The sequence below is a fragment of the Cibotium barometz genome, chromosome 6 (genome assembly GCF_041138505.1).
Source record: "Cibotium barometz isolate CiBa-2024 chromosome 6, ASM4113850v1, whole genome shotgun sequence".
NCBI classification, from domain to species: Eukaryota; Viridiplantae; Streptophyta; class Polypodiopsida; order Cyatheales; family Cibotiaceae; genus Cibotium; species Cibotium barometz.
Window position 1 is genome coordinate 1,674,773 of NC_141051.1, and position 23,693 is coordinate 1,698,465.

A 23,693-nucleotide genomic window follows, 5' to 3' on the forward strand; every position below is an offset into this window, starting at 1 on the left:
TGCGAACAAAACAAAGACCTGTATAGAGAACACTTGTAAAATAACCTTCTAAACACAAAGACGAATGTGAACCTATGGTGTAAAACACCAGCCGCAATTGGTATTCCGCATTGCATGTATTTCTAAACATATTTGCCACTGTTGGCACTCTAGTGCAAGAAAGAATACAAAACCAAAAGTTCTTAGCTATTATAGTTTGTGAACAATCCCAACAAACAACAGTTACAGTCATAAATCCACTTTATTCCTGCTGCTTTATTCCTTCTGAATCTGCATGGATGCTGATCATGTGAGAACATCTGTGCTTAAAGAAGGCACTTGAAAAAAGTACACCTGTCACACAAGATTATTTTTACATTAGACCATTTACTAAGAGCTGTTATAGGTTTGAATAAAAGATCAAGTGTTTTCAAGTCATGAATGCATCTATTCAGGTACACCCCACTCCTGAACAAATATTTGGCTATCACAATATGTATTAAGATGGACAAAAAGGACTAATGTCGTCTTGGAAAAATAAAGGTATGCTGTGTCTTTGGGTAGCTAGTATTTTTTTTTCTTTCATGTTTTGCTACCATACAGTTACCCACATATCACACATGTTACTTCTGGTCTCATATACCCAAAGAGTAGACGTTAAATCAATCTAAAACTCTCTCTCTCTCACGCCCCACCTTAGCCCCCACACCCGCATCCCCTGCCACCAGAATCACCCGCATCCATTTCCCTCATGATCTTGGCCACATCTATGAGGACCTCTCCCACCAGATCTCAGCCCTGCAGTTATCCCTCCATACCTTCACCATCACATCCCAACTCTCATCCATCATCCCACGTCAGCTTTCCCTATGCAACATGCTCCTCAGCAAGTTTGCTAGTAGGTTCCGAGGCCCAAAATGGGTGGTATGATGAAGAGTGAAAAACCACCAGGCTCCACATGAGGGAACACAGGCTGATCTCAGCATGTAAGATGCAACACATCTTCCGGAGACTCGCTCATCAAAAGAAGCGTGCGTTTCTCACTATACAAGAACAAGAGTTATACAAGCTCTCCTTTTGAGCCAGGGAACTTCAGCACATGGTGAGATGCAACACATCTTCCGTAGACTCGCTCATCAAAAGAAGCACGTGTTTCTCGCCAGACAAGAAAAAGAGTTGTACCAGCTCTTTTTGAGCGAGGATAACTTTGGAGTTCAGCGTATTCTCGAGGAAAAAAGAACCCCCACACCTATCACAGACCCTAGCCTCTAGGAAGCCTACGCACAACAGTTGTCGGATGTGCCGGACGAGCCTATACCACAAATGTCACATATTCCTCGGCCCTGCCTCCACATGGGTGCAGCTGGAGAGACCACAGATCTTGATGCTCTCGAGGATGATACGCAGCAAACCATCCGTCCCGCATGACATTGTTTGAGCTGAGTTTGCTGCACCACCTATGGCAGTGGAGGCATTGTTCCAGACGATCTCCTTTATATACAAGATGAGGGAGATGCCCACGGAGATATTATCCCGCCGAGCTTTTGAGGCATCCAGACAGCTGGCCGAGGCTGGACACACTGGATCTTGGTATGCACAGATGCTACAGTGGTTCTCATATCATGGGATAGACATTCAGCGGTTGCCACCTTTTCAATATGATCAGTCTGCTCCACGGGGTTACCTCTCTCTCAACGAGAGGAACAGAGTGATGAGACAGGACATATGGCAGCGCTACATACAGGAGACATGGACAGCACCAGAGAGCCCACTACCACCGAAGATGCTGTATTACAGAGACCACTTTATGAGCATCTCAGGGGATGGGTTTATACAGCGACCGCGGTATATGGATGCATACATGCCCCACAGCTCTCGCGTTGCTATTGGACAGCTACGAGTCTCATCACATCAGCTAGAGACAGAGGCTGGGAGAGCGGCACGGGTTCCCAGAGCCGAGCGGATATGCAGATTGTGCCGCGAGGAGGTGGAGACTGAGGATCACTTTGTATGTAGATGTAGAGCCCACCAGGGGGTCAGAGATAGATATGCAGGATTGTTTGAGGAGCACTCTTCACACTACATCAGTTGATGGAGGCCTCGACCCAGCGACAGCTTGGCAGACTACTACTAGAGCTTCATAGTTCTCGAGAGAGACTCCTCCAGATACCCGCTCCCACTAGGGGTGGGAGACAGTCCCAGCTCACAGATTTCTTCCAGAGAGCTATGCCAGTGCCAACTGATGTACCACGTGGGGTGACCGCACAGAGAGCAGAGGAATTGAGAGCCAGGAGGAGACCTAGACAGACTAGACACAGAGCACCCCGACTCCGTCACCGAGAGATAGCAGCTATCCGGATGAGACACCAGATGGAGACACGGAGAGGCTAGCTCGCTTTCATTCAGACTCAGGGTACATGTTTACACCACTCACAGCCTCAGCATCGGCGATGTATGATATCTTATATCCCTCTTATGGCACTGGATGGAGTTAGACATAGATCTGCATAGCATGCTTGTACTACCCCTTCAGCATATAGAGATGCATCTTGCCTTAGCACTCCATCCACATCCCCACCCCCCTTTATATTGTTTGTATATGGGCTCCACCGATCCATGATGATTCACAATTGTATCCAGACACATGCACACTTTTTCTTTTCTTTCTTTTCCTTTTCTTTCTTTTTCTTTTCTTCCGATGACCGGAAGAACACAGTTGTATTATATTTTGTCTCATAGGCCGACTTTGGCCTCTCGTAGACGTTAATATATCTTTCTTTCTTTCTTTCTCTCTCTCTCTCTCTCTCTCTCTCTCTCTCTCTCTCTCTCTCTCATGGAGTTTTTGGTGTGGTATAACCCACCTTAGTTATGCTTAATCTATGTTGCTAATCACCATGATCAATCCCATAGTAGGATTCTTAACAGAGAGGATATGCATAGCACGGCATAGGTACATGATAAGGCACACTATACCACGTGACCTACTATGAGATAGAGGGAGATTCAACTGCATTTTCCAAGAGGGATTTACCCCACTCGCACGGGTGATATAGTATGAGGTTCAAAGATGCCTGAGGATGTACTTGATGGAGCTCAAACAACACATGGATATAGTTCCTAAGGCAGCACGTTCAGAGATAGACCCAACCTCAACAAGACACCTCTTAGAGAGCCATCACAAATTTCTTCGTTGTACAAGCATCCACACCACACTCCATCCATACCAATGCCTCTACTCCCAACATCAGAGCCCACCTTCCATATCCACGCTTCGGCTCCATGCCCCAAAGGAGTTCTCAATAAGCGAGCCCGATCTATCCTGCAGGCCAAACACCCTTGATCCAGAGCACCACGACCCTCCATCTGTCTACAGAGGTGGATCCATGAGATTCTTCTCTGTTATGACATGCTCCCATCACAAAGGTCTCACATTCTCTTCGCCATCAAATCAGTTCTAGCCAAGGTGGGTACCATCATTACGACATATCTCACTCTACATAGAATCATATGTTGCTTACATGGACATACACTAGTATTAGATGTTTTCTTTCAATTTTCCATGGCTCAATATATACATGGTATCATTGTATCACTTTTGGTCTCAAAGACCCTTATATTACTCTCTCTCTCTCTCTGTCTCTCTCTCTCGGGTGGAAAAAGACACCACCAAGGAACGCGCACTCATCCTCAAGTTTGCAGGGTTGGAGGCAAGGCAAGTATTCCTTACCAAAAGGCGGGGACTAAAAGGAGAAAAGACTTACCTCGAAGACGATCTCACACTAGCACAGGTGGCACACAGGAGGGAGTGCATGCCACGCATCTGGATGCACGGAAGGCAGGGAAACGGGCACTGTACAGAGATGGGAGGGTCATCATCACCGAGCGACGTGCCCAATGACGGTGCGAGACCTATGAGACAAAGCTAGAGATTGCGGTTTGGAACTGCAATGGCGTCTTGAGGATAGATGCAGGTCTGTTAGAGGAGACATTTAGAGGAAGAGACTTGGTCTTATACACAGAGACTCATCAGTGCCAGGGGAGTCAGCCTCCAGAGGTAAGAGAATCCAGATGGGAGTATGTTCACCGCCCACACCCACGCACAGTAGGGGGTACCCGGGGGTCGGGAGGGGTGGCTTTACTATACAGGGAGGAGCTTCAACATGTGATACACGTGGTCGGACGGGATGAGGCCGCACGGTTTTTGTGGGTGAGGATCCAGACTGAGGGGGCCCGAGACATCTACCTTGCAGTGTGCTACTTTGCACCCTCCAATTCTAAATATGCCACCCATGGAGAGTCCCCGTACCTGCCCCTTTATGTTGACATTATGAAGTTTTCCACTCTAGGGGACCTCCTCCTGGCTGGAGACTTCAATGCCCGCACCGCAGGTGCACAGGTACCCTTCTTTGAGACACATGATCCCATGTACCAGGAGATTGACACGGTGGGTACCGATCTGGAGCGGACATCACAAGATACAGCAGCCCGCACAGAATATGGAGAGTATCTCTTAGCCCTCGGCGGGGCTCATAGGCTAGCCATTTATAATGGCCTGGCTAGATGGCCTAGATCCAACTCCTTCACCTCCTACCCCTTCGGACATGGAGCTAGTACAGTGGACTATCTAATGGGATCCCTCTCTCTGATCCCACTCATTCCAGACTTCACCATCTCTCCTCACCCCATCGGTGTTGCAGCCGATCATGCATACCTGGCCTTCTCCCTCACATGCCGATACACCATGCAACCACCTACTTTGCCCCATAACCGTCCGAGATACCACTTCACCAGAGAGACCTCTTCCATCTATTCAGATCACGTCTACCGCATCCTCTCCGACCTCGACCCCCACAGCCCACTTGATGAGCTTACTACACACCTCTCAGCCACCCTCCATACGTCCGCTGCAGCCGCCTTTCCACACTCCAGAGCCACCCCTACACCACCAGGAGATACGACAAGGAATGTCGTGATACCCGAGCCCGTCTACATCGGGAGATGGCACTAGGATCCACCACTCACTAGCAAGTGCGACTATATCTTTCAACGTCTCACACGGAGAAAGAAGAGAGCCTATCTAGCCAGGCTTGAGCAAGAGCTATACCAGCTATTTCTTGGAAGGGACTATAAGGAGGCTTGGAGAATCTTCCAAGATCATCGCCTTCCAACTCTGATTACTTCACCTAGCACCTAGCACACCTATGCCACCTCTTTCTACCATGTCAACGAGCAGCAACCTCTCCCCCATCCACCTGAACCTCGTCCCCACTCTTCCTTCTTTCACCTCGGCATGGTGAGAGATGCTATTGACAGATGCAGACTGGGAGAGCACAGGATCATGATGGACTCCTCACAGAGCATTTCTCCCATGCTAGGGACACGCTAGCCCCTTTACTAGTTCACATGTTTAACAAGGCTTTATGTGAGGGCTTCCCCGTCACCTGGTCATTGAATACTATTGGTACCTATCTTGAAAGCAGGTGACCCCATGGACCCCAACAACTATAGGACTATCATGATTGGTCACACCTTGGCCAAGATTTATGGTTCGATTTTGGAGCATGAGCTTTAGTAGATGGTCCGAGGAGTAGAGACTCAGAGCACCGGTGCAGGCAGGCTTCAAGAGAGGGCACTCCACACTAGATCATATCTTTACACTACGGGGGATCATTGAGGAGGGGAGAGCTCACGGGCAATGGATATATTGCTGCTATGTGGATTTCCGCAAAGCTTTTGATACTGTCCCACGGGCCAGACTGATGAGGAGACTGCAGGATATGGGAGTGCCAGCAGAGATGCTGTGGGGAATCATTACACTCTATGAGTCAGTCACACGCAGAATACGGGCTCCAAGAGGTGACTCATAGATCATACACAGCACTATCGGGGTGAAGCAAGGATGCCCCTTGTCTCCTACTCTATTTGGTCTATACATTGACGAGATCTCGGATAACATAGACAGACACGGAGGACCAGGAGCACATTTGGCAGGAGTCCTGATACCAATCCTCTTGTATGCAGATGATATTGTTCTTATTTCTGATTCACCAGAGGGGCTGCACAGGCATTTGGATGCATTACGGGCCTTTTGTGAGGACCGGGACCTTACTGTGACCTTGGAAAGACCAAGGTCATGATCTTCTCACAGTGGATAAGTAGATCTGCAGTACAGTTTACATACAGTGGAGAGCCTGTGGAGTATGTTACCTCATATGTATACCTTGGGATCACTTTTGCTGGACCTCAATTCTCGATGCGGAAGGCGGCCGACGCTAGATTGATGAGGGGATATGCAGCCCTTGGCTCGCTAGAGAGGCAATGTTCACAGATACAGTTTCAGGAGCCGAGGACGAAGCTTTGGCTATTTGATACTCTAGTTACACCTGCACTACTGTATGGTGCCCCCATCTGGGGTCCTAGCTTATACCACAGGAGGAGACAGGCCGAGACAGATACAGAGGAGGTATATGATGGGTGGAAGCCGATGGAGAGGCCCCTAGTGGCGATGATCTCACGCATGATTAGGAGTAAACCATCAATGCCACATGAGATTGTGCGGGCAGAGATGGGGGCAGCACCGATAGTGACAGAGGCTCTATTCCAGACAGTGACATACTGACATAGGCTATGGGAGCTTCCACCCCTGGCTAGCCCTGGAGTCCTCGAGACAGTTGACACTTGAGGGAGATACAGAGTGCTGGTATGCACAGGTAGGCACTTGGTTTGGCATGCACGGTATGCATATGGAGGCACTCCCCCCCTTCCAGTACAGCATAGCCCCGTCATTTGCTCTCAGCCGCACATAGCAGAACAGGGTTATCAGGATGGACATTGTCAGACTGGATACTCAGAGGACATGGAGTTCACCTAGTCGTCCACCGGGGACGAAGATGGCCTTCTACAGAGATCACCTCCTATGCCTGACAGAGGATGGGTTCATCATCCGTCCATGCTACATGGACATACACCTATCCTTTGGAGTGAGATGTGCGATCGGCCAGATCCGCACCTCGTCCCACCAGCTGAGAGTGGAGACTGCCAGATATGGGCCTAGGGCGGCCGCACCAAAGGACAAGATATGCCAGCTCTGTCGCACAAAGCCCGAGACAGAGGACCATTACATATGTTGATGCCCTATATACTATGAGATTCAGGGGAGGTTCCACTGCCTCTTCCGAGCTGGGTTCGGACCACTTTCCAGGATCATGGACTTCTCGGATCAGAGTGCTTGGGACTTTTTCTTCTAGAGCTCCGTAGACACAAGGAGTCCTTAGTGAGATCCAGATCAACTGTACTTGCTCAAGGACCAACACAGAGAGCTTTCACTGACTTCTTCCATACCAGCACTCCAAGGGTGGATCCACCCATCATACCCAGACCAGAGGCTAGTGTAGGAGCTCGGCCGAGAGGTGACACTCGACAGAGCCACTGAGTTCTGCAGAGCTTGACACCCCAGACCCCATGGCCCTCGCCCACGGCCACGCCACCACGGGAAGATCCGGGCCATCATCTCCCATCATCGCAGGACCTTCTCGAGCCAGCTCAGTTTTACCACCCTGAGCACCATGTCACAGCGGCCCATGAGGGATGTATTAGGGTGATATGAGAGCTCTCTGCTCATGTACCTAGATCAGATTTTAAAGTTCTAGATTTTTGTTATCTTTCTTTATTACTATTTTGTACCCAGGATGATGTACCTCATAGATATGATGTAACCTTTTGGTCTCATAGGTCATTTTGGCCTTTTGAAGACGCCTCCTATGATGATAGAGGCCATATTCCAGACTATATGCCTGCTGGACAGATTCAGAGAGATGCCACAGGACAGATTGTCATACAGAGCTTTTGAGGCATCTAGACAGCTGGCTGAGGCAGGAGACAAAGGATCATGGTATGCACAGGTCACACATTGGTTCTCACAGCATGGCCTAGACATGGATCATCTACCACCATTCCAGTATGACAGGGATGCACCACATATCCGTCTCTCATAGTGAGAGGAACAGAGTATTGAGATAGGACCTATGGTATCTCTATACACGAGAGACATGGATATCGCCTACACAGCCTCTTCCACCGAAGATGTACTACTACAGAGATCACTTCATGAGTATCACTGATGATGGATTTATAGAGAGGCCTAGATACATGGAGGGCTTTTTACCACATGGCTCCCGAGTAGCTATTGGTCAACTTAGAGTCTCATCACATCGATTGGAGATCAAGACTGGCAGAGTAGCACAGATCCCCCGAGAGGAGAGGGTATGCAGATTGTGCAGAGAGGAGGTGGAGAGTGAGGAGCATTATGTATGCAGATGCAAAGCATATACAGCCATCAGAGAGAGATATCCCATTTTATTCAGAGAGCCACATTCCCTACGCCAGCTCTTTGAGGCAGCAGACCAATGCATACTCGGGAGATTCATTCTAGACATACAGCGTCACAGAGAGACATCATTACAGGCTCAGACAACTCCAGAGGGGGGATGACAGACACAGATTACTACATTTTTTCAGAGATCATAGGCCGAGTTCGGTCTTTTGGAAGACGTTAATAAAATCTCTCTCTCTCTCTCTCTCTCTCTCTCTCTCTCTCTCTCTATATATATATATATATATATAGAGAGAGAGAGAGAGAGAGAGATTTTATTAACGTCTTCCAAAAGACCGAACTCGGCCTATGATCTCTGAAAAAATGTAGTAATCTGTGTCTGTCATCCCCCCTCTGGAGTTGTCTGAGCCTGTAATGATGTCTCTCTGTGACGCTGTATGTATTAGTCAAAAGAAAGCGTCTACACAATGTAGACAACCCTCAATAGAGGCAGCAAGATCACAAAAGAGGAAGGGAAGACGATCCTATTGGGATATAAACACTAGCTATTAGTGTAGTTAAACATTGCAAGCCTCTCCACTTATGGAAGCTGAAACCGGCCTCTGGTAGAAACCAAAGTGCGGTAGACTAGCAGTCACCCTTCCAATTGTAGTCCAAACAAATAACAAATTAGCAGGAGCTAGAATGCTCCTGAACTAAAAGGAAATCGACACCTGTTGGCCCCAAAGCTTGGCGCCCCTTTCGGTATTTCTTTATTCAAATTCAATGGAATGTATAACTGAGTACAACAAAGCCAATCAACGAAAGTAAACCTGCATGTCCAATCTGGCAGCCCTCAAGACCTCTTAGCATAGAGGAGTCACATACAGATCTGTGTCCCACAAAAGCAACACACTGTGTTTTCCTCTGATCAACCAAGACAATTCAACAGGGCAGCTTTGAGCATACATCTGGCTGTTCCATGAACATGGCTTCAAACTCGGCCAAAATACAAATCCACTGTCCAATCTTTGTTTCCACCCTTCAAACTGCCATACCCCTCCTCTCACAAAGGGCCAGAAGAAACAACTCTGTAGCAGACATAAGCCAGTGGAAAGAAAGAAAAAAGATATGTTCAGAGTTTAACAATTTTTATGCACAGTTCTTCTCCAGAGGGATTGACCGTACCAGTTTGTACTTGCAGCTGCCTGCGTCAGCAACTCCGCATCACACGTGTGCACTTGTTTGTACGGATCTGTACTTGCAGCACATGTGTGTACCTGTATGTACTTTCCCCCCCTTGCAGCCACCTCAGAACAGTACTTGCAGCAATCTTCTTCAAGCGCCGCCTGCACCCGATGATGCGCCGCCTGCACCTGTTTAGGACTGAACAGTCCCGCCTGTACCTGTTGGGCAGGACTGCAGTATCTGCCTGTACCTGTCCGTACAGGTCAGCTTCTGCAACCGCCGCCTGTTTGATACACCGCCACCTGTACCAGCTATACGGGTCTGCACTGTACCCGTCTATACCTGCTGGATAGAGCTGTCCTTGTCAGCCTGCACCTGTCCGTACAGGTCTGCGCTGTCCTTGTCAGTCTGCACCTGTCCGTACAAGTCTACGCCTGCAGCTGCTACCTGTATCCTGGTGATGCACTGCAGCCGCCTGTACCAGATAGCATGCAGCCGCCGCCTCTACCAGCTATCGTACAGCAGCCGCCGCCTGTACCAGCTGTACGGAACTGCACCGTACCTGACTGTACCTATTGTTCGTACCCTGGTTGCCAGCACCGCCTGTACCAGCCGTCAATCAACCTACACAGTAGTCGCCTAAACCTGCAGCACCCGTACTAGTCTGTACTAGCCTTCTCACAGAAGCTGTACTGTACGGCTACTCTCCACGCAGGAAAACCAGCAGTACTCTCTATGCAGCCAGCCGACTGTTTTTTCCTTCTCCTCCACGCAGCCAACTTGCACGACCTCTTCCCCAAAAGCAAGAGAGAGAGAAGAGAGAGGCGTGTACCTCCAAAAGTGGAGTGGCCCCCTTCCATAAATATCTTAGGCCCCTTTTTAATGTTCATTAAAGTTTCTAAGGGCCACTTATGCCTAGGGGCCACCCAAGGTTAAAACATTATAAATAATGAATCCCTTGGTCCCCCTTCACACTTGGGGATGTCCACACATATAACTATTTGTCCGGGCACCCAAGTACGAATCATTAAATATTTATCTTGCTCACCAACCACCATGCTGACACTCATGCTGTTCCACTTTCACAGGGTCATGACAGAAGCAGATATGCAACATGAGCAACATGAGAAGAAAGTTTGGCTTATGGATATATGAGTTCGTGTAATCTAGGGAGCATAGACTTCGCTTTTGTGCTTGGACCAGTTTATTGGTATTTGGGTTATTCTATCAAAAGCCCATATCAATCTCTTCCATACTCATTACGAACTTGACAAACAAGAGATAAGTGTTATTTGTTTTGCGTTTTGGATAAGTGCTTATCCTTGTATATGTATACAAGGAGAAGGGTGAATTGTTTACCTTTTGTTGTTTTAGGAAAACAATTTCAATGGTTGAAAAGCCTGGTGTCTATGGTATATACATGATTATTATATGGATTTATGGCTCTCTTTACTGGGAGGTATTGGATTCATGAAGCACACGGCAACTCATGGATTGAGGATGCTTCTATGGATTTCTATTGGCGGCCAAAATGCCTATAAAACTATTGGTGGCCAAAATGCCTATAAACTATGTGTAACAGAATTGTTTATGGAGCACCAAGACTATGCCTCTGAGTGATTGTTATCTTATGTTACACACTTGGGCCCACCTTTGCTCCAAGGTGTGTGGTCACAGTACCAACATGGAGTGTAAGTGGTAGAGTGAACTTGAGCCCACCTTTGCTCCAAGGTGTGTGGTCAGACTACCAACACGGAGTGTAAGTGGTAGAGTGGACTTGAGCCCACCTCTCCTCCAAGGTGTGTGGTCACAGTACCAACATAGAGTGCAAGTGGTAGAGTGGACACGACGCCTAGTTGGCAGAGGACTTTTGTCTACACCAAGGATCATGTAGACATGACACCTCGTTAGCAAGGGGACTTACGTCTATGCAAAGAGTCATGTGGCCTGACACCTTATTACCAGGGGACTATGTCTACGCTAAGTGTCAGTAGACTGATATCTAGACTTACAGGACTATTTTTTCTCGCCCATTTATTAGACTTATCGGATTGTTTTGTCTCGCTCATTTATTTGGGACATGGTTATGATATCTGGACTTATGGGATTGTTTTGTCTCACCCATTTATTTGGAACATGGTTATGATATCTGGACTTATGGGATTGTTTTGTCTCACCCATTTATTTGGCACATGGTTATGAAATCTGGACTTATGGGACTGTTTTGTCTCGTCCATTTATTTGGGACATGATTTTGATATTGGTATTATGGAAACTTATTTAGTCTTGCCCATTTATTTGGGGCATGAATTCTTTTATATTGGATTTATGAGACTGTCTCGTCTCGCCCATTTGATAGGACATGATTATATCTTGGATATATGGCTGAAAGCTTAAACTTGTGGACAACTTTTATGGACAACTTTTAAGAAGCTATGGAGAGGATGTCACCATCCCGAACATTTCCTAATATAAAAAGAGTCTCATGGACTCTAGGACATCTCAATATTTGGAAAGTACAAGCTTTGAGAATGGGAGATTCTCCAATACAAAAGATCTAGCACATGAAGCTTGGTCTAGGCGCTTGAGATGGTTTCTTAGATACAGAAATGAACATTGGAGCTCAATGTCAAGAGGAAAGCATGTATGGCGAGCTCCCAAGGATTTGGGAGAGAACTAGTATTGAAACATGGTTCACATGGTGCTCACATACATTTCTAATAAGGTGGAAAACAAAGGATCACACTCCTAAAATCTAGGAGGGTTACTATTTTTCGAAAACCCTGTACTTGATGTACCAATCAATGTACTTGCAGTACCAGCCATTGTACCTGCTGTACCAACTCTATTCGTGCTGCCCCGATCTGTTTTGGGTGACTAAAGCTGTCTGGATTGTTCTACACCAGTTTTATAGCTACTGGAGTTTTTATTTCACCAGTAATGGAGTATTATTTGTTGCAGTTGAGTTTTTCTATCATATATGGCATCCTGAAGACCCATGTGATGGGGAAGATTAGTACCCTCATGGGAAGAGGTCAATGCTCTATTATGGAGGAGGATGGTACTATCATTGGATGAGGCATGCACTCGTCCCACCCCCTTGACCGGCGCCTTATATTATCCACATGGCTACCTGTACTACCTTTTCATAGACACGTTCATAGTATAGGTAGCTAGTTTCTTTTTCAGTTTTCAGTTTTCTCATGGATCAGTATTTTCATGGAGATATTGTTTTACTCTTGGGTCACATAGATCCTTTGGGTCTTTTGAAGGCGTTAATCTCTCTCACACACGCGCACGCACGCAGGTGCGAGGAAAGAAACACACAAAAGCAATTGCAACTACCTTTACATTTGCTCTACCACAACGCCTGCGAGGAAAGAAACAACAAAATCAATTGCAACTACCTTTACATTTGCTCTACCACAACAGCTGATGCACCACCACCACCATTACAAACTGCAGCTACTCCAAATCGTCCCTTTCGTTGCTTTAAAGCCTGATACAAAACAGTTAAAAAACTTCGAGTTAAAAGGCACTTTAGAACGTTGTTCTCAAAAGATAACTAAATAACGCCAGGTAGTCCGAAAAATTACCCCCAAAAGTGTGATGACAATGCGTGCTCCACTGCAACCTAGTGGATGACCCAATGATACTGCTCCTCCATGCACATTTACGGTTTCCTGAGACCACATAACCATTACAATACATAAACCATCAATGTCTCGTGTATCCAAATCCGTGATTGATGAAGTAAGTATTGTATAGCACAATTACAATCTTACAATGTGAATACCTTAAGCTCATGGCTATAAATAATGGATAATTTGACGTTGAAGAAAATTTCACACGAAGAAAAACAACAAATAAAAGGTTTGAATGGGGATAAATATGTTAAGTGTGCTAAGTTATTTTACAATATGAGCATCTTACGCTCATGGCTATATATGATATAATTTGACTTTGAGGAAAGTTGCAGATGAAGGAAGGTTTCATCAGGAAAAAAAGAAATGAAAGTAGAGCAAAAAGGAAGGGCGAAGAAAAGGGGGGACAACTGAGGGCCTCGTCCTTTGTGGGGGGCAAGGCTATCTGGTGAATCGTACATGTGGTTTCACAAACCCTTTTTTGTTTTGTTTTGTTTTACGAGCTGGACTCTACATGGCACATATGTGCCCCATAGACTCACAAGGAGCGCTTTTATCAATGGCTTCCACAAATCCTGGGTCTAGTAGTTGGGCATCTAGATGCAGCTAACTGTCTCAAGGTCGTGATGAGGACTCCAGGACTCCCTCAGGCAGAGGTCTCTGGAGGCGGGCTCTTGGGTATCCTTGTTGCTCCTCCTCCTCATGTGGCTCTCTGGCTTGGCGTTGCCGAACTTTCTCAAGAGAGAAAAGATGAGGATTTGGCATGGTTCTCTCACTTCCTTTGCCCCTCACGAGCTTTCCCCTACGCCTCTGTGTCTCATGCAAGAAAACTGCCACATGTCTGGCCCTTATACTCCATAACTTGGCAAAGAAGACCAAACCCCTCTCTAAATCAGCAGTGGAAGTGACCCCTGATCTTGTACTATATGCTTGGCATCACAGGATGGCCTGCTCCTCCTCAATGTCCTGTGTATCACCTATCTTGAATCTCAATGCTCTCGCATAGGCACCACCTCTCTCCCAGCTGCAATCTAAAGTCTATCGGACGACACTTTGATCAGGCCCATGGAAAAACCAAGTTCATGCGACATAAGAATCCCCAAGCATTCTAGCTTCGAGATAAGCCAATCTGCCATTCCTGTGAGAAAGTGGTCTCAGTAAGGAAGAGTCTCAGGATGTATCCATGGAGTAGGCAGCCGCCTCCTGGAGGATGGCACACAGCCGCCGGCAAGAGTGGGCAGCTGGCTGGAGAACAGGTACAGCCGCCTGAGGAGATGGAGAAGCAGCCGCCTGGATGTAGGAGACGCCTGGCTGCAGCCTGCGCTGCTTGTAGTGCAGAGAGCAGCCCGCTGGAGAATAAGCACAGCCACGTACATAAGCCACAGCCGCCTGCTGTGAGAGGAGCAGCAGCCGCTTGCAAGGGAGGCAGCCTGTCGGTGAACAAGCGCAGTCGTCTTGCTGGAGGTGCAGCGCAGCCTGTTGTGTGTAGGGAGAGGAGGCGCACCATCGCCCTTTGTGTGGAGGGGAAGTTCCACGATCACAGCTGGCCGGCTCCCCACGTTTGCATGGGGGCAGCCAGCTTCATGGAGATGGACCAAATGGTCCACCAATTGGTGACAGCATCACTCTATGTGATGCATGTGACATCCCCTCTTGCTAAACTTGGAGCACAAGGGAACATAAATCACCTTTGCTCCACTTCCACTCCGGACCCACAACTTGCGCTCTTCTTGTCCTCTGATGGCTCTAGATCTACTACATCCTTTGAGATACTGGTTATGGCACATGTCTCAGAGCATAAAACTCTCTGCATCTCCCTCGAAAAATAGAATTCTAGGTCAATAACATTGCCACCAGTTTGAGGTTCTTTGGCTCTTGCGTTGTCTCCGCAGACTCTCTCATTAGCACCACTTCTTGGCTCTGCACCAGTTCAAACTCTTCGATAGCAAGCTCTCCGACTTGCAAGAAATCCCCTTCTTGCCCGAGTTCTTGGGAAACTTCATCCTGCTGAGTTTCAACCACAAGTGTATTTGCCATTGCAAAGCCTCTAGGCATTGCCTCTGCTTTTGCAAAAACCGCCAATGCATCGTCGGAGACCTTGCATTTCTTATCTTCATGTGCCAACGTTCTTCATCTTCCCGTCTATATCGGGCTTCGAGTTCCGCTTTTTCCCGTCTGTACTGGGCTTCGCGTACTTATCCTCCGGAGTCCCATCAGTACCGTTCCTCCCCGATATAGCAAGATTTTGCATGTACAGCTCATACGCTGACTCCATGAAGAGAAAATGTTGACTTGCCTACTAGACCTAGACTCTAACAAATTCCATGTAAGACTCTAACTAACACATGGATCTAACTGCCAAACCCTATCAAAGTCATGTGCAAGCTAGCACACATGGCTGCAGGGAAACCCTAATGGAACTTCTATGATAAACACTTCAAGATGCACCTAACACAAAGACTGGCAGTAGGTTGACCTGGTGCTCTGATACCAATGCAATAAGCATTGCGGAAGCGTTCTTGGATTAACGTTGATTAATTTGCTAAGCAATGCTAGTCACATAACCTAATCACTTAACCACAAATACACACAAAAGAGGCAAGATAGACCTAATGTACTGTATATATTGAATATGCTGATCTGGATCTGGATCTGAATCTGAACTCAGATTCAACACCTTCCTATTGTGTGTTAATGCAACAGCTCGAAATAGAAAAGGTTACGGTTATGGTCACTCCCAAGCTGAATGTGGCTTCTTGGGAACTCCTTGTTTCTAATCCACAACTCCCCTTGACTGCTCCTGACTTGAGCTCTTCAGATCCGGCGTGTGGATGCTCTCATCTGACCCTTGGCTGCCTATTAATATTTTCTTGATGGCTAGTCATTTGCTGGGCTGCCATCACTTTTCAGCCCCGATCATCCTAACTGTCATTAAATGTGTTCCCATCTATGGGTGCATGTCTTGGGCACTTTTAGGCACCTATGAAACTATCAAATCTGCTCCAATTTGATCCAATCCTGCGCCTTGAATATGCCCTTGAGTCGGTTGATCATGTCTACGTGATATCCCTCAGTGCAATGCACGTGACAACAAAGTAATCAATCTATGCTTTGGTGGGTCAAGATAATATGAGAGGGGTCAAGGGGAGCTGGTCAAGGCAAGAAGTTGCCATTTTCTAGGGCTTTCCGGTCCTTTGTGGATGGCTTTGAAAGATTGATGGGGCATGAGGAATTGGCTAAGGTATCTGTTGAACGTCAGGATAGGCTCGATCCACTTATGAGGACTAGACAAATGACCCCTGGTGCATCCTGGCACCAGAAAAACCGATAGGTCAAAGCAGACGTGATGGAGACTTGGGCCTTTAGTCAAGGGTTAAGTCCTTATTTGTGACTGTTTCTTTGATATTGAGGCCTTTGCCTGGCTACTGATGGGTGAACAATTGTACAATAAATGACTCTTCAACTCACAAAGATGCTTACAATCTTGTCCCTCAACCTGAAAAGAAAGAAAACACGGAAGACATAGAGGAACACGAGTGGAAAACAGTGACTTACCGGCTTCAGACTTAGAATCTTTTGGTTAGCAAGGGCTACAACCTGGCATACAGTTTACGAACATGTCATGTATATTACTTGAGAGACATGGTATCTTGACTTAAGAGTTAGCACTGAGCAGTACATATCAGAATCAGAACTAGTAACTAAATGAAGCTTCCTGATACCACAAGTAGAGCAAAGTGATACTCACAGAAAAGGCTTCATTGATCTCATAACAGTCTATTTGATAGGACTCGATCCCTGCTCTGGTTATTGCTTTAGGGATAGCCAAAGCAGGTGAAGTGGTAAATAGCTCCGGAGCCTGCACATTGACTCAGCACTTGAGCAAGGGCTACAAGGCATTAATACTATCCACTCAAAGAAAGATGCCCAGGAGGAAGCGTGAATTCTAACCTGTGCAGCGTCAGCACATCCAATCAGACGTGCAATTACATGTAGCCCCAATTGTAGAGCCTTCGCTCCACTTACCAAGACAAGTGCAGCCGCTCCATCACTGTACCAAGACAACTTGCAATTTTAATGTCTTGTTATTATACGAAGGGCTCTCCTGTATGTACTAAAAGCATCTTCTAATATGGCCTTCGATTGTACTTCCCCTTTAAAATAATATGTATATAACAAGGAGACTTCCAAATATGACCTTCTGGATAGGCGAACTATTCCAAAACAAAGACTTTATTTAAATCGATAAGACTGCTTAAAAACTTTCAGTTTTAGTGGTGGACAAACAAGGATCTCACTTCATGTAGATCCTATACATGAGTCACTACTTAAATTCACCTCCTAGTCATAACACAAATCAAGCATAATTCAAAAGGCTTCTGCGTCCCATGCTTTGAACGACGGCTCCATATCCTGAAGTTTAAACCCCCTTTGGGTATCTTCGCACACTTCAATCAATGCCTTGAGCTTCACAGTGGCCACCTTCTAGATTCCTTGCAGACAAGTATGTCTGCTTCTAGTATCCTAAATCCTTTCTAGATTATGAGGGATTTGCAAACTTATCCTCAGCGTGTTTTCACCTTATGTGACTTACATGAAACTCCAAATGTACTCTCCATCCTTCTAAATTTCACGTCACCTATTTTTCTAATAAGCGTTCAGAGAAGAAAGTTTTGAATATTTACTAGGAGTTTTGAAGAGTCAGGTAGTGACAAAAACACTTATTGATCATCCTTCGAGAATTTTACCCCTTGTGGGTTTTCACAAAACTTCTTGCTCCATGCAAGTACTTATGCTAACCGATTGTTTCATACCCTAAAGAAGTTCTTAAGCAAGCCGCAAGCCCAAATAGAAACTGTTCGCTAATTCCCTCAAGCTCATTTCAACATTGCACAAGCCAACAATTTTCCTGCAATTCTTTGTGCTTCAGACTCTCCTATAAAAAATAATTGTATGCGAACAAAACAAAACATGAAAGGGAAAAAAACCTACTAAGAACAGGATCCATGTACTGCATGAGTCACCTTGTGCCAAAAATCTCAACGAGTAAATTAGACAGAGTAGATGAACTATTGCTCAGTCTTCCCTTGTCCCTCCGAGTTGGGATGGAAAATTGAATCCATCAGGAAAGAATATATATCTCAATGGAATTGTTTTAAAGACTACCGAGGGCAAGTGTTTCATAAAACACGACCACCTTTCCGAAAGTTTTGAACAATAAGTACGCTTTTAAAAGTTTTTTTGAGTTTTTTTTTTTAGTGAAAAAACAGGTGAGAAAAACACATTGCATACAACAAATTTTTTTTTAAAACGCATAAATCTTTGTGAGTAATAGTTGATCTATTTAAAGAAGTGGCTCATTTGATTCCAACAAGTATCCCCCGTTATTAATAGTAGTAAGTTTGATAGTAACTTTTGAAGGGGAGATTGGATAGAAGGTTACATATAAAAACCACTATGCATCCTCCACCGCATAGGATCCATGTTGCCAAGACAAGTGTCAATGCCAAAGGCAGTTCAAAGCAGCTACCCTTGAAAATGCCAGTAACTCTCTTTGATGCGCCAGACTAGTCGAGGCATCTCTCCAACACTAGCACGGTTTTACTTTCTTTTTCGATCCTGCTCACCATTAGCTACTATTCCTACTCTCTCATGCTCCTTCTTCCTATTCTTCTCTGTTTCCCTCCATTGCTTTGTTGCTAATCTAACCCCTATTTTCCCTCTACCTTCAATTCAAGCTTAAATTATATTTTCAGTATATGGTTTACAGCAATTTTATGTCTGAAAAACTTGCAGAAATTACCTTACAAGCATTCGAGAGAGAAAGTTGTTACTTCACATATTGAAGCATCAAGCCTGTAGTAGTTTCGATAGTGTGGCAATACCTTATGCTTGACGCATTGCCAGCAGTGACAGAACCTCCTTCCTTAAAAGCCGGTCGCAGCCTTCTCAATTTTATTGCATCCAACTGCAAACTTTCAAGTTTAAGAAAATGGCTAATAATGATCAAGAAAACATCTGAAAAGACGTAGAAAAAGAAAATAGGCAGCATCATAGAAAGCATACACTCAAAAAGAATAAACAGAATTTCAACACAAGCTCAGAAGTAGCTGTCTGTTTACAGAACTTCCAGGTGGTTGTGCATAGTACGATTACACAACAGTTAAAGCATGTGCTGGAAAGAACAGGAAAAAAACTAGATTAATCCAGTTTGGTTAGCCTCGATATAGCATCCAGGCCAATGGTTGTGAACCGAGTGCCAAGAGTGGACAGAGTGGGTTCTTGTGTGCAACACACTTAGTTGAACATTATTATTAGGTACTATAAATAGGAGTCTAGGCTTTAGCCATATTCATTTATTGAAGGGTCAACCATCATTGATTCATTGAGAGCACAGGAGCAATGCTACCAATGAGTATCTCTATTCAACATTGCATATACTTCATGATTAGGTCATCTGTCTCTACTGTATATTGAGCATGAAGAAGAAGCGATTCTTTGTGCGTGGATTTAAGTCTGTGATTAGGTGCTAATCGCAACCAGTTAATTTATAAACATGCTTCCATAAGCACCCATGTTACATAAGGCTAGTATGCACCCACCTTTTGCAATGGCTGGATAGTGCACGCAATTCCAGGGTATAGTGCACGCAACCAGTTAATTTATAAACATGCGTCCGTAAGCACCCATGTTACATAAGGCTAGTATGCAACCACCTTTTGCAATGGCTGGATAGTGCACGCAATTCCAGGGTATAGTGCACGCAATTCCAGGGTAAGTGCTGGATAGTGCACGCAACCAGTTAATTTATAAACATGCTTCCATAAGCACCCATGTTACATAAGACTAGTATGCAACCACCTTTTGCGATGGCTGGATAGTGCACGCAATTCCAGGGTATAGTGCACGCAACCAGTTAATTTACAAACATGCTTCCATAAGCACCCATGTTACATAAGACTAGTATGCAACCACCTTTTGCGATGGCTGGATAGTGCACGCAATTCCAGGGTAAGTGCTGTTTAAAAGACTATCATGCTCCCGAAACACAGTGAATTGGGGATCATTGACCTCGATATGCACAACGTTGCAACTCATTGTCAGCCTTGCAAGTGTGTTTTCACTTGCCAGATCACTTAAAGCGAGTTTGCATAGACACATCAGGATGCCCTCCTCCATGTTTCAGGAGAGCCTCTATAATCAAAGCATGTGTCACTAGGCACTTGTTACCTAATCAGTCAGTTTACACAGTTTGCACGTATGTGTTGGCTTGCAGCTCTTTTGAGTGCAAGTGATTTTTAAACATAATACAAAGCTTTTGTAAGATCGCAAATGATGTGAAGGAAGAGCTCTTCAATCATGTCAAGTCTGGTCTAGCATGTGAGACTAAGTTTGACTTGAAAATGATGTATTTTTCCTAAAAGGCCACACCAGAAATGGCTGTTTTTTTTTTCTCTTTTTTTTTGTGCAAGAAAGAGACTTCCATTAAGTATGGAAGAATCAATACAAAATCACGGCTAGAAGGCTCATCACAGAGTGTAAGGTAATCACAGCCGGTCAGGGGCACATTGATGCCAAGAGAGTCCGGTGTGTTGACGATGATCAGAGTAACATGGCACCAGAATGGTGAATAGGATGAGAGAAAGAGAGAAAGATGTAACAAGCTCAAAGAGGAGCACATGTGCACGACTCAATGATGGTTTGATTGATTGATTAATTGTTGTTAAGCTTCACCAAGTACAATGCTTTTATAGCCTTAGAGGCTTATCTGAAAGACATCACTGCTTATGTCACACACGTATAATATCTAGATATTTATTCTAACCACTCTACGAGTGGGTTCACACACTTACTCACCTACTCATATAAGTGAGTGTTCATACACACACGAGACTCCGAATCCCAACAAACCCCCCTTCAGAACGTGGTGATGCCCGCGAAGACCTTCAATAGCCATGGTGATTTGGACTCTAAACTGCAACACATGATACAAAAGAACACAGTGTGCCAACACCCGAACTCTCATGTCGAGCCTGATATAAGAGCTTCACTCACATATAAGCACATGACACATGGCATATACTTATCTTATCCAGTTATAAGAGGTGTTCACACCTAAGCAAGTGTTCACATGCATATACATGAATAAGGTCTTAACACACACATAGGGTGGCCACGCACATATACTTAGCCCTTTTGGAGACAGTTCACACATGGACACCAGAGGGTATGTAGGTAGCTACATATACACGGGTGCACACTTGAATATACACTCACACGAGGCTCCGAATACCCAACAGGCTAATAATGGGCTAGGGCAACTTTTTCCTCTTTAGGAGATTTTTTTCTCCATGCATATGTACGCACTCTTATGAGTTAACTGTTATATACACACTCTTATGAGTGTGTGTGAGTGACCTTATCATGTCACTTCACTTGTACTTCACTCATTCTCATCAATCTACTTTGGGTGTTGTGTTTCCATCTATCTCTCCTTACTTGCTGCATTTATGTGTATGTTGCTACATTGATCTCCACTCCAACAATTGCTATCACAGTAGTTTCTCGTGACTCTCACCCCCTTGTTATCTTCTCTTTGAGTTGCTCTTTTGGTTGTCTCAAATTGAGCTATCCTCTTAGGTGGAGAAGGTATACCCTATAGTGTGTGATTAACTACATTAACCGAGTTTTTTAACCATTTTGGATGTGTTTCGAGGCTTGTTCGCACTACAAAATTTCCACACGCATCCCAGAGGAGTGTCAGTTTGAATCCCGGAGGAGTGTCAGTTTGAACTGTTTTGTTTGATTTTGGGTTTTCTACACGGCAATTGGTGTGCAGACAAGGTCGTCGTCATCTTCAACATCGCATCTTCGAGCTCATCTTCAACAGCATCGTCAGCATTATCATCAATTTCTGCATTCCTGCTAAGTATCATTTCCAAACTCTACACTCTGCAATTTTTCATACACTTTGTAGGTTTCCTTCATCATCAATTATCTATCGGCAACCATATCGGTTGCACTCGGTGAGCCTTGACAATACGTACAAGTAGTTGGCATTTTGTGTCAGAGATTAGTTGTTTGTTGCAACCTAAAATGGCAGGGAGTTATGTATTTGGGATGCTTTTCACTAAGGATAAGCCTGACAGGACCAACTACTCGTTGTGGTCCTATATGATATGCCATGTATTGGTTTCCAAAGGGCTTTGGAATGTTGTTATTGGCATTGAGACACACTCTGTCTTGCCAGTACAATGCATAATACAAGTACTTTTGGATAGTGATACGAGTTCTAATGTAACTTTGATATCCGTCTCCACACCTCCCATAGCGGAACAAGCTAGGTGGGATGGCAAGGATGCACAGACACATGCATTGGTAGCACTTTCAATAAAAGAAGCATTATTCCTTATTCGCTCATGTAAAACCGCAAAGCATTCTTAGGATGCGCTTGCATTATTCCTCATATTCGCTCATGTAAAACTGCAAAGCATAGTACAAGTACTTTGGATGGTGATATGAGTTCTAATGTAACTCTGGCATCCGCATCCGCACCTTTCATAGCAAAACAAGCCAGGTGGGATGGCAAGGATGCACACGCATATGCATTAGTGGCACTTTCAATAAAAGGAGCATTACTTCGCATATTTGCTTATGTAAAATTGCAAAGCATGCTTGCTACGCTTTACCAAGTACATAACGAGGCACGAGTGGCTTACTTATGCAAGCAGTTAAAGTCAGAGCATATGAATTGAGGGAGATTTAATGGATGAGTTCCTCACTACGATTAAAGATATCAAGGAACGGCTTGCATATATTGATGAGGCCTATCCGGATAGTTATTTGGTGTCTACTGTTCCCGCAACTCTACCAAATTCATACCAAGGTTTTGTATCTACACTTCGGCTTATGATGAAGAGTAACCCCAATACCTTTACTTTTAATGAGTTGGTTGTAATGCTCTTGCAAGAAGAGAAATCTCAGCAAAACCAAACTAGTATGAGTGTGGGAGATCAAACATTTTGTTGCCAGTTAAAAAGGTAAAGGCAAAGCCTTTCTCACAGCAGCTATAAACCAAAGGCAAAATCAACCCAATCTTCTAGAAAGAATGACGAGAAAGGGGGTGATCAGTCTAAGAATAAAGGCAAATGCAACTAATGTCATGAAAGCCATTACATCAATGAATGAGAAAAAGGCTGGAGAAGGAGAAGAAAGAGTCAACCATGACTGTGTGGCTGATGCATCAGCACCAAGTGCTCGAAAGAAGTAAGCGAACTATGCACAGGATGATTGGGCATTTATTGTACACTGCAGTTATGATCCTTTTGTCCATGATGGCTGTAACTTGGTTGAACACAATGCTAATTAATACAAAAAACTTAATGACGTGTATACACACTCACTTATAAATTAGTGTTAACTCCTAAGGCTAAGTTTATGACCAATACTTACCACCTGCCACATGCCACATAACCATGTCAACAGACAATTTCACACGCACGGTTCGTGGGCGGGCGCCCCCTTACTCGAAACTACACATTGGGTCAAGCAAGCATGAAAACAACATGCAA

The 23,693-nt window shown here is 45.1% G+C and overlaps 1 protein-coding gene across 3 annotated transcripts in view; it reads right to left on the reverse strand.

The window, feature by feature from the left end:
- LOC147637332 (acetyl-CoA acetyltransferase 2-like) overlaps positions 1-23,693 on the reverse strand; it is a 55,930-nt gene continuing 32,237 nt past the window's right edge. For 2 of the 3 annotated variants that reach the window (XM_086799105.1, XM_086799103.1), the window contains 7 exons: positions 19,008-19,090; positions 17,074-17,173; positions 16,871-16,981; positions 16,678-16,719; positions 13,075-13,161; positions 12,886-12,977; positions 1-333 (listed from right to left, as the gene is read on the reverse strand). In XM_086799105.1, the coding sequence (XP_086655231.1) occupies positions 12,888-12,977; positions 13,075-13,161; positions 16,678-16,719; positions 16,871-16,981; positions 17,074-17,173; positions 19,008-19,090 (513 nt within the window). In that variant the 3' untranslated portion in view covers positions 1-333; positions 12,886-12,887. Of the gene's footprint in view, positions 334-12,823; positions 12,978-13,074; positions 13,162-16,677; positions 16,720-16,870; positions 16,982-17,073; positions 17,174-19,007; positions 19,091-23,693 lie in introns of all 3 variants that reach the window. The other variant, XR_015266022.1, reaches the window with a different exon arrangement.